This window comes from Anomaloglossus baeobatrachus, chromosome 3, assembly GCF_048569485.1.
Source record: "Anomaloglossus baeobatrachus isolate aAnoBae1 chromosome 3, aAnoBae1.hap1, whole genome shotgun sequence".
Lineage (NCBI taxonomy): Eukaryota > Metazoa > Chordata > Amphibia > Anura > Aromobatidae > Anomaloglossus > Anomaloglossus baeobatrachus.
In genome coordinates this window covers 164764784-164779474 of record NC_134355.1, presented here as the reverse complement: position 1 = coordinate 164779474, position 14691 = coordinate 164764784, and the positions used below count along the sequence as shown (strand labels likewise).

Genomic DNA, 14691 nt, shown 5'->3' with positions numbered 1-14691 from the left:
CTGCACCCAGAGCCGCCTGTCACTGGTTCTGCACCCTGCACCCAGAGCCGCCTGTCACTGGTTCTGACCCTGCACCCAGAGCCGCCTGTCACTGGTTCTGCACCCTGCACCCAGAGCCGCCTGTCCCTGATCAGCAGGAGCTGAATGTCCGCACATAATAAGGTCTCCATCCCAGCACAAGGAGCTGCTCCACCGAGAGTCTGAGGAGAGGACACCGGAAAAGCAACTGCAAGTATAAGCACCGGGAGCGCACATGTCACAGTCATTAGTCACCGGCCGTTGTAGCAGATATGTAATTGCATTACTCTAGCATTACCACACGATGGCGCAAGAGGACGCGCTCCGCTCTGTGTTGCCAGTCACAATATGGCGGCGCATCATTGACGTGCAGTGTAAAGGTGAAAGTGCAGCGAGTCATGCTCCCCAGCCTCTCCCGGTGTGTTCTATGCGGAGTTCGCACATTCCGAAGAAATCTGTGGGGAAATAGGAGTAATGTTGTAATCAAGGGTTCCGTGCTGGGGCAGAGGATCCTGGGAAGCCGGGCGCTGTCTGATGGTGGCCGCCCTCCACGGCTGGAGGAGCTGATCAGGAGCGATGCGTGGACGAATTATCTCCGGCGTCTGGAGGAGTTGGGGGCAGTGGATGGACGGGATGCGGTGGTCCCGGGGTCGTGTCCTGAGCGGAGTGATCCGGTGGAGGTGAAGCGGCTTCTCCCAGTCCTGCAGGAACTGAGGGGCAAAGAGAAGGAACTGCAGGAGCTCAAGCAACTCCTGACAGGTGGGTATGATGCCATCAAGAGGAGGGCATAGTCACCCTCCTGGTCCCATGGCACTGCCATTCAGAGCCACCCTCCTGGTCCCATGGCACTGCCATTCAGAGCCACCCTCCTGGTCCCATGGCACTGCCATTCAGAGCCACCCTCCTGGTCCCATGGCACTGCCATTCAGAGCCACCCTCCTGGCCCCATGGCACTGCCATTCAGAGCCACCCTCCTGGTCCCATGGCACTGCCATTCAGAGCCACCCTTCTGGTCCCATGGCACTGCCATTTAGAGCCACCCTCTTGGTCCCATGGCACTGCCATTCAGAGCCACCCTCCTGGCCCCATGGCACTGCCATTCAGAGCCACCCTTCTGGTCCCATGGCACTGCCATTCAGAGCCACCCTTCTGGTCCCATGGCACTGCCATTTAGAGCCACCCTCTTGGTCCCATGGCACTGCCATTCAGAGCCACCCTTCTGGTCCCATGGCACTGCCATTCAGAGCCACCCTTCTGGTCCCATGGCACTGCCATTCAGAGCCACCCTTCTGGTCCCATGGCACTGCCATTCAGAGCCACCCTCTTGGTCCCATGGCACTGCCATTTAGAGCCACCCTCTTGGTCCCATGGCATTGCCATTCAGAGCCACCCTCTTGGTCCCATGGCATTGCCATTCAGAGCCACCCTCTTGGTCCCAGGGCACTGCCATTCGGAGCCACCCTCCTGGTCCTAGGGCACTGCCATTCGGAGCCACCCTCCTGGTCCTAGGGCACTGCCATTCGGAGCCACCCTCCTGGTCCCAGGGCACTGCCATTCGCAGCCACCCTCCTGGTCCCAGGGCACTGCCATTCGCAGCCACCCTCCTGGTCCCAGGGCACTGCCATTCGGAGCCACCCTTCTGGTCCCATGGCACTGCCATTCGGAGCCACCCTTCTGGTCCCATGGCACTGCCATTCGGAGCCACCCTTCTGGTCCCATGGCACTGCCATTCGGAGCCACCCTTCTGGTCCCATGGCACTGCCATTCGGAGCCACCCTTCTGGTCCCATGGCACTGCCATTCGGAGCCACCCTTCTGGTCCCATGGCACTGCCATTCGGAGCCACCCTTCTGGTCCCATGGCACTGCCATTCGGAGCCACCCTTCTGGTCCCATGGCACTGCCATTCGGAGCCACCCTTCTGGTCCCATGGCACTGCCATTCGGAGCCACCCTCTTGGTCCCATGGCACTGCCATTCAGAGCCACCCTCTTGGTCCCATGGCATTGCCATTCAGAGCCACCCTCTTGGTCCCATGGCACTGCCATTCAGAGCCACCCTCTTGGTCCCATGGCACTGCCATTCAGAGCCACCCTCTTGGTCCCATGGCATTGCCATTCAGAGCCACCCTCTTGGTCCCAGGGCACTGCCATTCGGAGCCACCCTCCTGGTCCTAGGGCACTGCCATTTGGAGCCACCCTCCTGGTCCTAGGGCACTGCCATTTGGAGCCACCCTCCTGGTCCTAGGGCACTGCCATTCGGAGCCACCCTCCTGGTCCTAGGGCACTGCCATTCGGAGCCACCCTCCTGGTCCTAGGGCACTGCCATTCGGAGCCACCCTCCTGGTCCTAGGGCACTGCCATTCGGAGCCACCCTCCTGGTCCTAGGGCACTGCCATTCGGAGCCACCCTCCTGGTCCTAGGGCACTGTCATCTGGAACATGGCTTTGTGTGAAGACCCTTGTGTCTGCCATGACGCTGCTCCTGTAAAGATCACACTGTGGCGGTGCTCATAGGAGATGTGACCTGTCCTATATACTGCGGTGTGACCACCACTTGCCTCTCGCGAGTGGCGGGATTAGAAGATGCGTCGAGGGCCGGACAGAGGTCGGTGAGGTGTGCAGTTGGATTTTTTTTTTTAACCTTTTGATGGCCCTTTTATGGTTTAGAAAAATGTCAACCGGCTGTTAAATCCATGTGGAAAACTAATTCCTAAAAATGCCATTTTGGTAAATGCAGATGTTTGTGGAAGTCAAGTAGAGTCCAATCACACATCCATGCACTCATCTCTTCACTATACATGACTAGACGACCGCAAATTCCAAGCCTCCGAGGAGACAACAAAATAAAGTGTTTATAAAAATAAAAAAGCCCCGCTGTCCCCCACTATAAATAAATATCATTATTTGGTATCTCCATGTTTATAAAAGGCCGATCCATCAAAAAATAATCCGATCAATAAACTGGGGGAAAAAAATTAAAACGCCCGGATTGTGGTTTTTTTTTTTTTTTTTTTTTTTTTTTTTCAGTCAACAACAACACCAAAATCCAATAAGAAGTAGAGATGAGTGGATGTTCGGTTCGGTGGGTACAGCTGGACTTTAGGCCTCTTTCACACGTCCATGAAAATCACACACGTTTTTACGGACGTGTTGACGGTGCGTATGGCCCTCCATGTGCCGTGTTTATAGCACACGTGTGTTATCCGTGATAACACACGGAGAACAGGAACTTTCTGCTCACCTGTCCCAGTTGCCGCTGTCCGTGGTTCTGATCTGCGGTCTGACTCCCCGCTGCTGCTGCTTCCGGCCCGCAGTGGAGTGAATATGCAATGAGCATAATGAGCGGGGGTCGGAAGGAAGTGACAGCAACGGCAGAGACAGCAGGGCTGGAGAAGGTGAGTATAGAAATTCTTTTTATTTCACAAACACGTGTGTTTTCTCCGGTGCGTGTCACACGGATCACATCTGTGTGACACCCAGAAAAACGGACATGTCTACGTGTGGCGCACACATATGCCGCCATACGGACACAGTCCATGGCAAAACACGCACATGAGTGCAGACCCATTGATTTTAATGGGTCTATGTGTGCCCGTGTCTCCGGTACGTGAGGAAATGGACCAAACACGTACCGGAGACACGGACGTGTGAAGGGGGCCTTAGATACAGATCTGTTCTGGACTTGCTCTTGACCTGAACCTTATTGGAAGTCACTGATTGGGCAGGTCAGGTCTCCGCCTACATACAGCCAGCCATAAACAGATCACTTCTGGGGGGGGGTTTGGGGAGGGAGTGTGAGGTTTCTTCATAAATATTTTTTTCTGCACACCCTACATCCGATAACGTTTTCACCCTCCGTGTGCGCCATTCAGCTCCACTGAGCTGAGCCCTAAGTGTACCTAAGCACATGTACAGCACCCGAACTCCAAACTTGGACACAGTTTTTGTAAAGTCCATGTTCAGTATGAACCCCAAACTTTACTGTTCGGGGTCACTGATCTCTAATAAGCCACAACGACGGTATCAATAAAAACGTCAGCTCGCCATGGAAAAAACAAGCCTCACACAGGTCTATTGGTGTAAAATTGATAATGTTACCAATCTTTAAAAATGGAGGAGGCACCATCTTGATGGCACTGACTAATCGGCCCGCCACACCTCTTGCCTCCCCCTTTGGGCATACAGTTGCGTCTGATGGGTGGAACAGGAGCCATCTTGCTGCAACTGTGGAAAACTGACCTAGGGCTGATCTCAGCACCTTAACCACTAATGACAGCTGCACGTGAGGAGCTGACGAGGGGCGACCACTCAGTGTGTCAGCCCCCTGCAGCACTAAAATGAGGTGCTGATAGTCGCTATAGCAACAGGGCCGCTTGACAGTGGGCTCAGCGTCTGCCATATCTCTCAGCGTCTGCCATATCTCTCAGCCAATCAGATCCCGCTGGAGGTGAGGCCTGATTGGCTAATTGTCAGGCAAAGCCTGTTAGCACTGGAGTATTACAGTGTGTTCTAACAATTTATTAACACTTACCATGCTTGGGTGCGCGGTACTCATAACCAGCAGTCGGACACTGGAATAATGGAAGTCAATGGGGACCTTGAGCATTTTTTTTCCACTGACTTCCATTATGCTCGTTACACAAGTCACTACTTTGTTTTTGATGCTTCCTGATATTTGGTTTTGACAAAACTGTATTGATACTGTGAATTGTGGATTACAAGCATTTTTGATGCGCTTCCGCCACATGAACCCTCTAAAAACGTACAGTACAGACCAAACATTTGGACACACCTTCTCATTCAAAGAGTTTTCTTTATTTTCAGGACTCTCAAAATTGTAGTTTCCCATTGAATGCATCAAAACTATGAATTAACACATGTGGAATGAAATACTTAGTGTGAAACAACTGAAAATATGTCTTATATTCTAGGTTCTTCAAAGTAGCCACCTTTTGCTTTCATTACAACTTTGCACAGTCTTGGCATTCTCTTGATGAGCTTCAAGAGGTAGTCACCGGAAATGGTCTTCCACCAGTCTTGAAGGAGTTCCCAGAGATGCTTAGCACTTGTTGGCCCTTTTGCCTTCACTCTGCGGTCCAGCTCACCCCAAACCATCTCCATTGGGTTCAGGTCTGGTGACTGTGGAGGCCAGGTCATCTGGCGTAGCACCCCATCACTCTCCTTAGTCAAATAGCCCTTACACAGCCTGGAGGTGTGTTTGGGGTCATTGTCCTGTTTAAAAATAAATGATGGTCCAACTAAATGCAAACCTGATGGAATAGCATGCCGCTGCAAGATGCTGTGGTAGGCATGCTGGTTCAGTATGCCTTCAATTTTGAATAAATCCCCAACAGTGTCACCAGCAAAGCACCCACACACCATCACACCTCCTCCTCCATGCTTCACGGTGGGAACCAGCCATGTAGAGTCCATCCGTTCACCTTTTCTACAAAGACACGGTGGTTGGATCCAAAGATCTCAAATTTGGACTTATCAGACCAAAGCACAGATTTCCACTGGTCTAATGTTCATTCCTTGTGTTCTTTAGCCCAAACAAGTCTCTTCTGCTTCTTGCCTGTCCTTAGCAGTGGTTTCCTAGCAGCTATTTTACCATCAAGGCCTGCTGCACAAAGTCTCCTCTTAACAGTTGTTCTAGAGATGAGAAGATGTGTCCAAACTTTTGGTCTGTACTGTATGTGCATTTTTTTTACCTGTGGATTTTCCACAAATAGCACAAGTGTATGGGAGAACTGAGGATCCCCCTCCCACAGATATATATTGAGTGTACCTGCGCTCCTATATGGTGACAATTTAGAACGTCACTGCTGAGGAGGGGCCGGGCCGCCTGGATGTTTAGTCTGAGTGATTCTGTCCTTTGAACCACCAAAATGATGGCTGACAAATGCATCTCAACCTGAAAAAAAACATGCCCTCATGTGACTGTGGCCTAAAAAATAAAAAAAGAAACGATAGAAATGTGGTAAAATAAATGTGTTTACATAAAGGGCCCAGGGTTTAATATATCAGTTTTTCGTTGTTTCATTTACAGAGGAAAATGAAGATCTAAAATCTCTGGCGACAGCAGAAATGGCTTCCTGCGAGGAGGAGATCATCAGCCTGAGATACAAGGTGTCGTATGGCTTCATTTCTTCAGTTTGGCATGTGGTACATAGTGGGGAGATTTCTGAAAAACCAATATAAGTGGCTCCACATCGTGGCAACTGCCAAATAATGCTTCAGTGCTGGCGATTCCATGATCACCGAGGACTGGGATGGAGCTACAGGCCAAGACCAGGTCAGCAGTGGGGGGAGGAGGCCACAGGCCCAGGCCAGCTCAGCAGTGGGGGGGGGGGGGAGGCCACAGGCCCAGACCAGCTCAGCAGTGGGGGGGGAGGAGGCCACAGGCCCAGACCAGCTCAGCAGTGGGGGGGGAGGAGGCCACAGGCCCAGACCAGCTCAGCAGTGGGGGGGAGGAGGCCACAGGCCCAGACCAGCTCAGCAGTGGGGGGGAGGAGGCCACAGGCCCAGACCAGCTCAGCAGTGGGGGGGAGGAGGCCACAGGCCCAGACCAGCTCAGCAGTGGGGGGGAGGAGGCCACAGGCCCAGGCCAGCTCAGCAGTGGGGGGGGGAGGAGGCCACAGGCCCAGACCAGCTCAGCAGTGGGGGGGGAGGAGGCCACAGGCCCAGACCAGCTCAGCAGTGGGGGGGAGGAGGCCACAGGCCCAGACCAGCTCAGCAGTGGGGGGGAGGAGGCCACAGGCCCAGACCAGCTCAGCAGTGGGGAAGAGGAGGCCACAGGCCCAGACCAGCTCAGCAGTGGAGGGGAGGAGGCCGCAGGCCAGCTCAGCAGTGGGGGGAGGAGGCCACAGACCCAGACCAGCTCGGCAGTGGGGAAGAGGAGGCCACAGGCCCAGACCAGCTCAGCAGTGGGGGGGAGGAGGCCACAGGCCCAGACCAGCTCAGCAGTGGGGGGAGGAGGCCAAACCCACTCTGTGGCTGGGGCTAGTAAACCAGGGAAAGTGGCAATGAAAAAATGATATTGATATTGAAATGCCCACAAATATCGTCTATTACCTTATAGGAAACACATTGTGCATTTATTTTTTTTTTTAAAAAAAAGCCACTGCCAGTCCAAACTGCTGCTCCTTTGTAGGAAAACAAAATGTCCAAAGTGTAAAATAATTCAAATGGAAAGGAAAACACAATTTACAGATATATTTCAGGTGCCCTTTCTAGTATACATTAGTCATGAGTTAAAGGGAATCTGTCACCAGGTTTTTGCCACTCCATCTGAGAGCAGCATAATGTCGAGGCAGAGACCCTGATTCCAGCGATGTCACTTACTGGGCTGCTTAGTGTAGTTTTGATAAAATCACTGTTTAATCAGCAGTAGATTATCATTAGAGGACTACTTGGCGTGCTGTCAGTCCAGCATATTCAGGAGCTCTGTATAACTGCTAGATCTGCAGCAGAGAAAACATTGATTTTATCAAAATGACATAGAGCAGCTCAGTAAGTGACACATCACTGGAATCAGGGTCTCTGTCTCTAGATTATACAGTACTTCTCTGAGGTGGGGTAGCAAAAACCTGGTGACAGATTCCCTTTTAAAGGCAGTCTGTCACCAGGTATTTGCTGCCCTGGCTGAGAGCAGCTTGATGTAGCAGCAGAGACCCTGATTCCAGCGATGTCACTGAGCTGCTTGGTGACTTTTTTTTTTTTATAAAATAATTTTATCTGCATCAGATTTAGCAGTTCCCTAAATGCTGACCCCTGTATAATACCAACCACACCACTGATTGACAGCTTTCTGTGTATACTGTGCATAGGCAGAATGCTGCCAATCAGTGGTGTGGTGAAGGTGGGGATTATACAAAGCTTATGAATATGGAGGACTACCTGGCAGCAGGTATACTAGGCCTTCACTGATAAAATCACTATTTATGACCAGGAGATTATCAAAATTACAGCAAGCAGCCCAGTAAGTGAGACAGCGCTGCAATCACCACTATATTATGCTGGTGGCAGACTTTCTTTTATTACTGCTCCATAATGGATATATACATTATGGTGATTACACAGGTTCTCCACTAGCACGACTGATTCGCACAGATGGGCTTCAGATGAAACTGCTGCACCCTGATCCCACCAATGTAACCCCCAGATGCTGCTTTCAAAGAGACCGCGGCATCAGAGGGGGAATTTGATTTCTTTTCAAAATGAAGCAGCAGACTGGCTCTCCAACCGCTGCTCCATTCACTTAGCATGGGGCTGGAGAATGAAGCCGAGCTCAGAGCTTGGTAGCCCCATAGGGAAAGAATGGAGCAGCAGTCGCACAATATAAGGGGGATACGAATTCGCCATTCTGCTCATCAGTGCGGATTCTCTGGGGAGAACTTGCTTTCTCCAAACAACAACTTTAACATGTCACTAATGCCATTTAAAAAACCAAACCCTTCTTTTCCCATTACTCCCACCAACCCAAAGAAGAAACTAGTAATATTTCTCTGACGCCTCATTGGGGGACACAGGACCATGGGTGTTATGCTGCCTATCAATAGGAGGACACTAAGTAGATGCAAAAGCATAGCTCCTCCTCTGCAGTATACACCCCCTGGCCGGGCCAGGCAACCCCAGTTTTAGCTTAGTGTCTGTAGGAGGCACATCTTTCAAGGTTTTGTTATTTTTTTGAGGGCGACGGTTTCCTTTTGGGACCGATCTCCCAATACCATCAACGGGCGGGAACGTGGAGTGTTGCCTCCACGTACCCCCTCCTGCGACGCTGGATCCTGGGCTGCCTTTTACTGGACGACGGGTCCCACAGACACCGATTTTCCAGAGCCCAGGGCAGAGGCACAATTCCTCAGCCCCTCTTTGCAGGCTCTGAGTTGAACATGGCACCTGTGTGGCTGGACACAGCAAGCTGACTCTGCTATTTCCGCTGCCTAGACTGAGGCAGTGTTAAGGTGAGATTCCCCCTGACTGGTTTCCCAGACAAAGGGAGAAAAGGCGGTGCAGGGAAGGCTCCCAGGACTGCTGAATTTACAGTATTTATTATGAGAAAGTCCCTTGCTGATTGCAAGGAGGAGAGCCCCAGGGATCCTGAACACAGTGTTAATTTTTCTCTAACTGCGTGCTGGCTGGAGGAGGGGGAAATCCCTCGCTGTTTGCAGAAAATCCTGCACAGATAATTTACCGGTGGCTGGGGGAGGGCCCAGAGCTCAGGAACTCACACTGTTTATTTGCTCTGCTTATTTGCTCTAGCTGCGTGCTATGATTGCAGGAAAGCCGGCAGAGATAATCCAACGGCGACAAGCTGTGTGCTGACTGGAGGGAGGGGGAGAAAAACTGTCACAGAAGCTCCCTTCCCGACGTTTTTTGCTACCGACAGCAGGGGGGCACGCTGACTTCTTCTTGGCGCACTTTTAGCGCTAAGCCCCGCCCCCCAGGAAAGCGTGCAAAGTTCTCCACAGAGCTTACTCCTTCCTGAGGACGCAGGGCCATCGGCTGATTCTGGTGAGGTACCTGCTTCACTTGTAGCTCTGCTGAGCATTGCTCCCCCTCCTGGCATACTCCTATTAGGAACATGCAGAATTCTAAGGGTACTAAGAGATTATTCAGCCTGCACTGCCTGCCACGCTGAGCTACCACGTAAACACACCTCTTTTCTCTGTGAGTCCTGTGCCCCTATAGCCCCCCAAGACCCCCCCGCCACCACCACCGCAACAGTCAGCCCAGAGCCTAGGGCTCCCAGCCCACCGGAATGGGCACAGTTTCTGTCCCAATCCATGGAAAAACTGTCACAGAACCTGGTTCTGGCTATACAATGTCGTCCTCCACACCCTTCTGGGCCCCTGGACGGAACGCAGCCTGAAGATACCCCTATGGAGGATCCTTCTGAGGTAATCCGGGCACATGCTTCACCGGTTGCAGGGATCAGGAAAAGGGCACACGGCCGGGTGTCTCCAGCACTCTCTCATGGCCCCCATGGCTCTCCCTCGGGAGCACACAGGGCAGGCTCTCCCTCGGGAGCACACAGGGCAGGGTCACCCACACGCTCCACGGCTTCTGAAGAGCTGGAGGAGGGAGAATGCTGTTTGTACCAGGAGGATTCCTTGGTTTCATCCTCCCCAGATGATCAAACTGCATTAGACTCCCTTATAGCAGCAGTCAACCAAACTCTGCATGTGGAGGATTCCCCACCATCCACTACCACTGACCATGCGGTCTCCTTTAAGAGGGCAAGGAAACCCCAAAAGTTTTTCGCTGATAACCCAGAGTTTCAGGATATCCTTACAAAGCAAAGGGAGAAGCCTGATAGATGCTTCGGTAACCGAAAACTCATGGAGTCCCGGTACCCTTTTGACTCACCTGCCCCTAAGGGCTGGGCCGATCCACCCTCGGTCGACAAACCCCCCCCCCCACCCCCGGTCTCCTGCCTTGCCACAAAGACGCTCCTGTCTTTACCTGATGGTTCCTCCATCAAGGACCCGACAGACAGACAGGTGGAGCACCTCGCCCACTCTGCTTTTGAGGCTGCGGGTTCCTCCCTCTCGCCCTCCTTTGCCTCTCTGTGAGTCGCAAAGGCGATATTGGTCTGGGCAGAATCCCTTAACACTTTGCTTGAGGAATCCCAGTTCACTCATACCTTCACAGAGGTAACAGCTCAAATTGCCGCTGCGGCGGAGTACCTCATGCAGGCCTCCATGGATGCTGCTACCTGCGCAGAGTTTGCCGCCTCAAATACCATAGCCATCTGTAGATCTCTCTGGCTCCGACAACGGCGAGCGGACTCTGCCTCCAAAAAGTCTCTCACGGGCCTTCCCTTTTTTTCCAGACCGATTGTTTGGCGAACGTCTGGACAAGCTCATTTCTGACGCCACGGGAGGAAAGAGTACCTCCCTCCCCCAGCTGAAGTCCAGGACGACCTTCACCAGATGTCCACAGTCCTCGTTCCGCTCCTTCGGAACTCATTGGTTGGTCGACATCCCGTGCTGTCCCCGCCACCAGCCGCGGACTACGCAGGGACCGACCTTCTCAGCTCTCCCCGAAACCCACTTCGTCATGGCAGCCTAGACCGAAACAGTCCAGGACTAGGGAGACTCGTCCACGACGTTTTCCCCCCTCATGACTCCTTCGGCGCCCCGGAAGACACACTCATTGTAGGAGGTCGACTGCGGCTCTTTCAACACATCTGGGCTGCCACCTCAGACGACAAATGGGTGCGAGATCTTGTGTCTTCCGGTTACCAGGACCCGACCCCCGAGTCGGTTCTTTCTCTCAAACTCCCCAAAGACTCGAAAACGACGCGAAGCTTTTTTCTCAGCAATCCACTCGCTCCAAACAGCAGGAGTGATAATACCTGTCCCGGACGACGAGAAGTTCAGGGGTTTTTATTCCAACCACTTTGTGGTACCCAAAGAGGATGGGTCAGTTCGACCCATCCTGGACCTCAAACACCTGAACAAACATGTGCACGTACGAAGATTCAGAATGGAGTCCCTAAGGTCCATTATTGCATCCATGGTTGAAGGGGAATTCCTCGCCTCCATAGACATCAAGGATGCGTACCTGCACATACCCATCGCCCCAGATCACCAAAAGTTCCTCCGCTTCTCAGTTCAGGACTCCCACTTTCAATTCATAGCTCTACCCTTCGGCCTTGCCACCGCACCAAAGGTCTTCACCAAAGTCATGGCGGCCGCCATGAGCGTCCTTCATGCCAGGGGAGTAGTCGTTCTCCTTACTTGGACGATCCCCTCCTTCCGCGACTGTTCAACCAGCGTACAGATCACTGTGGACACCCTATCCCGCTTAGGGTGGCTAGTGAATCTAGATTAATCATCCCCGATCCCATCACGATCCATCACCTTCCTGGGCATGTCCCTGGACACCAGTCAGGGCTTAATCTATCTGCCCCTGGACAAGGCGATCGCTCTTCAACGAGCGGTACGCTGCCTTCTACGTCCTCCGTCTCACTCCATTCGATTCAGCTATGGAAACAGTACCCTTTGCTCAACTGCACCTCCGCCCACTACAGCTAGCCCTTCTAGCGGCCTGGGACAAGAGGGCCTTCTCCCCGGACAGACATCTTCTTCACCTGACGCCTTCAGTCAGGTACGCACTCCGCTGGTGGCTTCGGTCCTCATCTCTATCGAAGGGAGATCTTTTCTCCCAGTGAACTGGCTGGTCCTGACCACGGACGCCAGCCTCCTAGGCTGGGGAGCAGTGTACCGGCACCACATTGCTCAAGGACGTTGGACGCCCCAGGAGTCTTCGCTACCCATAAACATCCTGGAAATCTGCGCGATCTTCCTCGCGCTCCGGGCGTTCTGCCCTCTGCTAGCGGGTCATCAGATTCGAGTCCAATCGGACAATGCGACAGCTGTAGCCTTCATCAATTGGCAGGGGGACACCTGCAGCAAGGCAGCTTATCTCGAGGCCTACATGATCCTCAGCTGGGCCGAATCGACAGGGTCAGTGATATCAGCGGTACACATACCGGGAGTAGAGGACTGGGCAGCAGACTTCTAAGTCACCAAGGCCTGGCCGCCGGAGAGTGGTCTCTCCACCCAGAAGTGTTCCTACACATCTGCACTCGCTGGGGTACACCAGACGTGGATCTAATTTCCTCAAGGTTGAACGCAAAGGTACCCGCGTTCATAGCCAGGTCACGCGATCCGCAGTCCATCGGCGCGGATGCTCTAGTCTGCTCCTGGCACCACTTTCGCCTGCCTTACATATTTCCACCTCTACCTCTGCTGCCGCGGGTAATCAGGAAAATCAAGGCAGAGGGAGTCCCGGTGATACTGATAGCACCGGACTGGCCCAGGCGCGCCTGGTACGCTGAATTAGTACAAATGCTCGTAGACGTACCGTGGCGCCTTCCAGACATCCCAGACTTGCTGACCCAAGGGCCCATTTCCCATCAGAACTCCAGAGCCCTGAAGCTGACTGCATGGCCATTGAGACCTGGGTATTAACAAGAACAGGAGTCTGCCTCGCGGTTATCTCCACCATGATCAGCGCCCGAAAGCCTGCTTCATCCCGCATTTACCACCGTACGTGGAAAATCTTCCTTTCATGGTGCAGGAAAACTAACGTCCAGCCTCTGCCTCTGGCCATCCCCAGAATTCTCGATTTTCTGCAGGTTGGCTCTCAGTTCCCTTAAAGGGCTGGTCTCAGCGCTCTCAATCTTCTACTAATGCCGCCTGGCTCAAAAACCGCAGGTCAAGACCTTCCTCCAGGGCGTTTCCCATCTGGTTCCCAGGTACAAACGGCCGCTGGACCCATGGGTCCTCAATCTCGTTCTGGACGGTCTCCAGAGGTCCCCCTTTGAATCTCTCAAGGAATCCAACCTTGCTCTTCTGTCCTGTAAGGTAACGTTCCTGGTGGCAATTACGTCCATCAGACGGGTTTCTGAGCTAGCACCACTCTCTTGCCGCGAGCCTTTTCTGACTTTTCACCAAGACAAGGTGGTTCTGCGCCCCCTTCTGGTTTTTCTTCCAAACGTTCCTACCCCATTTAATTTGAACGAGGACATTGTTCTGCCTTCCTTTTGTCCACACCCAGTTCATAGGGTGGAAAGGTCTCTGCATTCGTTAGACCTCGTCAGAGCTCTCAGATATTACATATCCAGGACAGCCAACTTTAGGAAAACTGACTCTTAGTTCGTCATTCCTGAGGGGCCTAAGAAGGGACATGCAGCTTCAAAGGCGACTCTGGCTCGCTGGATTCACTCTGTGATCCAGGAAGTCTACAGCTTGCAACTCAAGCCCATTCCTAGTGGGCTGCGGGCTCATTCCATGCGAGCAGTTGGAGCTTCGTGGGCCATTCGGCATCAGGCTTCAGTGGAACAGGTGTGTAAGGCTGCGACCTGGTCTAGCCTACATACGTTTTCAAAGCATTACAGAGTCCATACCCAGATTTCAGCTGAGGCAAATCTGGGTAGGACAATTCTGCAAACGGCAGTAGAGCACCTTCTCTCAGTAGGTGCTCCAGGCTGTCTGGGACTGGTTCCTAGTCCTTGGGTTGCGTTGTCTTGCTTTTATTTTTCCCGCCCATGGACTGCCTTAGGACATCCCATGGTCCTGTGTCCGCCAATAAGGCGTCAGAGAAAAACGGATTATTGTGTACTCACCGTAAAATCGTTTTCTTAGTAATCATTGGGGGACACAGGACCATGGGTGTTATGCTGCCTATCCATAGGAGGACACTAACACCCATGGTCCTGTGTCCCCCAATGATGAGTAAGAGAAAACGATTTTACGGTGAGTACACAAAAATCCGATTTTTTCATTATATTATGTATCACTAAATGGTGCTGTTAAACAGACATCGGAGGGTTGAGGGAATTTTCAAGATTAAACCTGTAATCCCTTGGTATCGCCACATGACATGTAAGGGCTCTTCTAAGTAGCACCACATATCTTAGAAATTAAAGTTACAAAATCTCCTGAACCATATCATGAGTAGAGCTCCAGGACATGAAGGTGAATCCAGACCTCCTAGGGTTATCTGGGTGAACCAACGCCAAGCAAGCCCCTCTTCAGTTGATTGACATCTGACACCTCGTACATCTTGCAGCCCGATCCAAACCTTATGCTTATAGAGAACCAGCGCATGTGGAAAGCAATTTCTCTTTTGTGGGCAGCGTAATCCAATGTATTCTGCTC

At 52.5% G+C, this 14691-nt stretch overlaps 1 protein-coding gene across 1 annotated transcript in view; it reads left to right on the top strand.

The window, feature by feature from the left end:
- The first annotated feature begins 343 nt into the window (after nucleotides 1-343).
- The window catches only part of MTRF1L (mitochondrial translation release factor 1 like), a 43420-nt gene continuing 29072 nt past the window's right edge, over nucleotides 344-14691 (top strand). The window contains exons 1-2 of the mRNA XM_075338167.1: nucleotides 344-777; nucleotides 6066-6145. Of these exons, the coding sequence (XP_075194282.1) occupies nucleotides 417-777; nucleotides 6066-6145 (441 nt within the window). The 5' untranslated portion in view covers nucleotides 344-416. The remainder of the gene's footprint in view (nucleotides 778-6065; nucleotides 6146-14691) is intronic.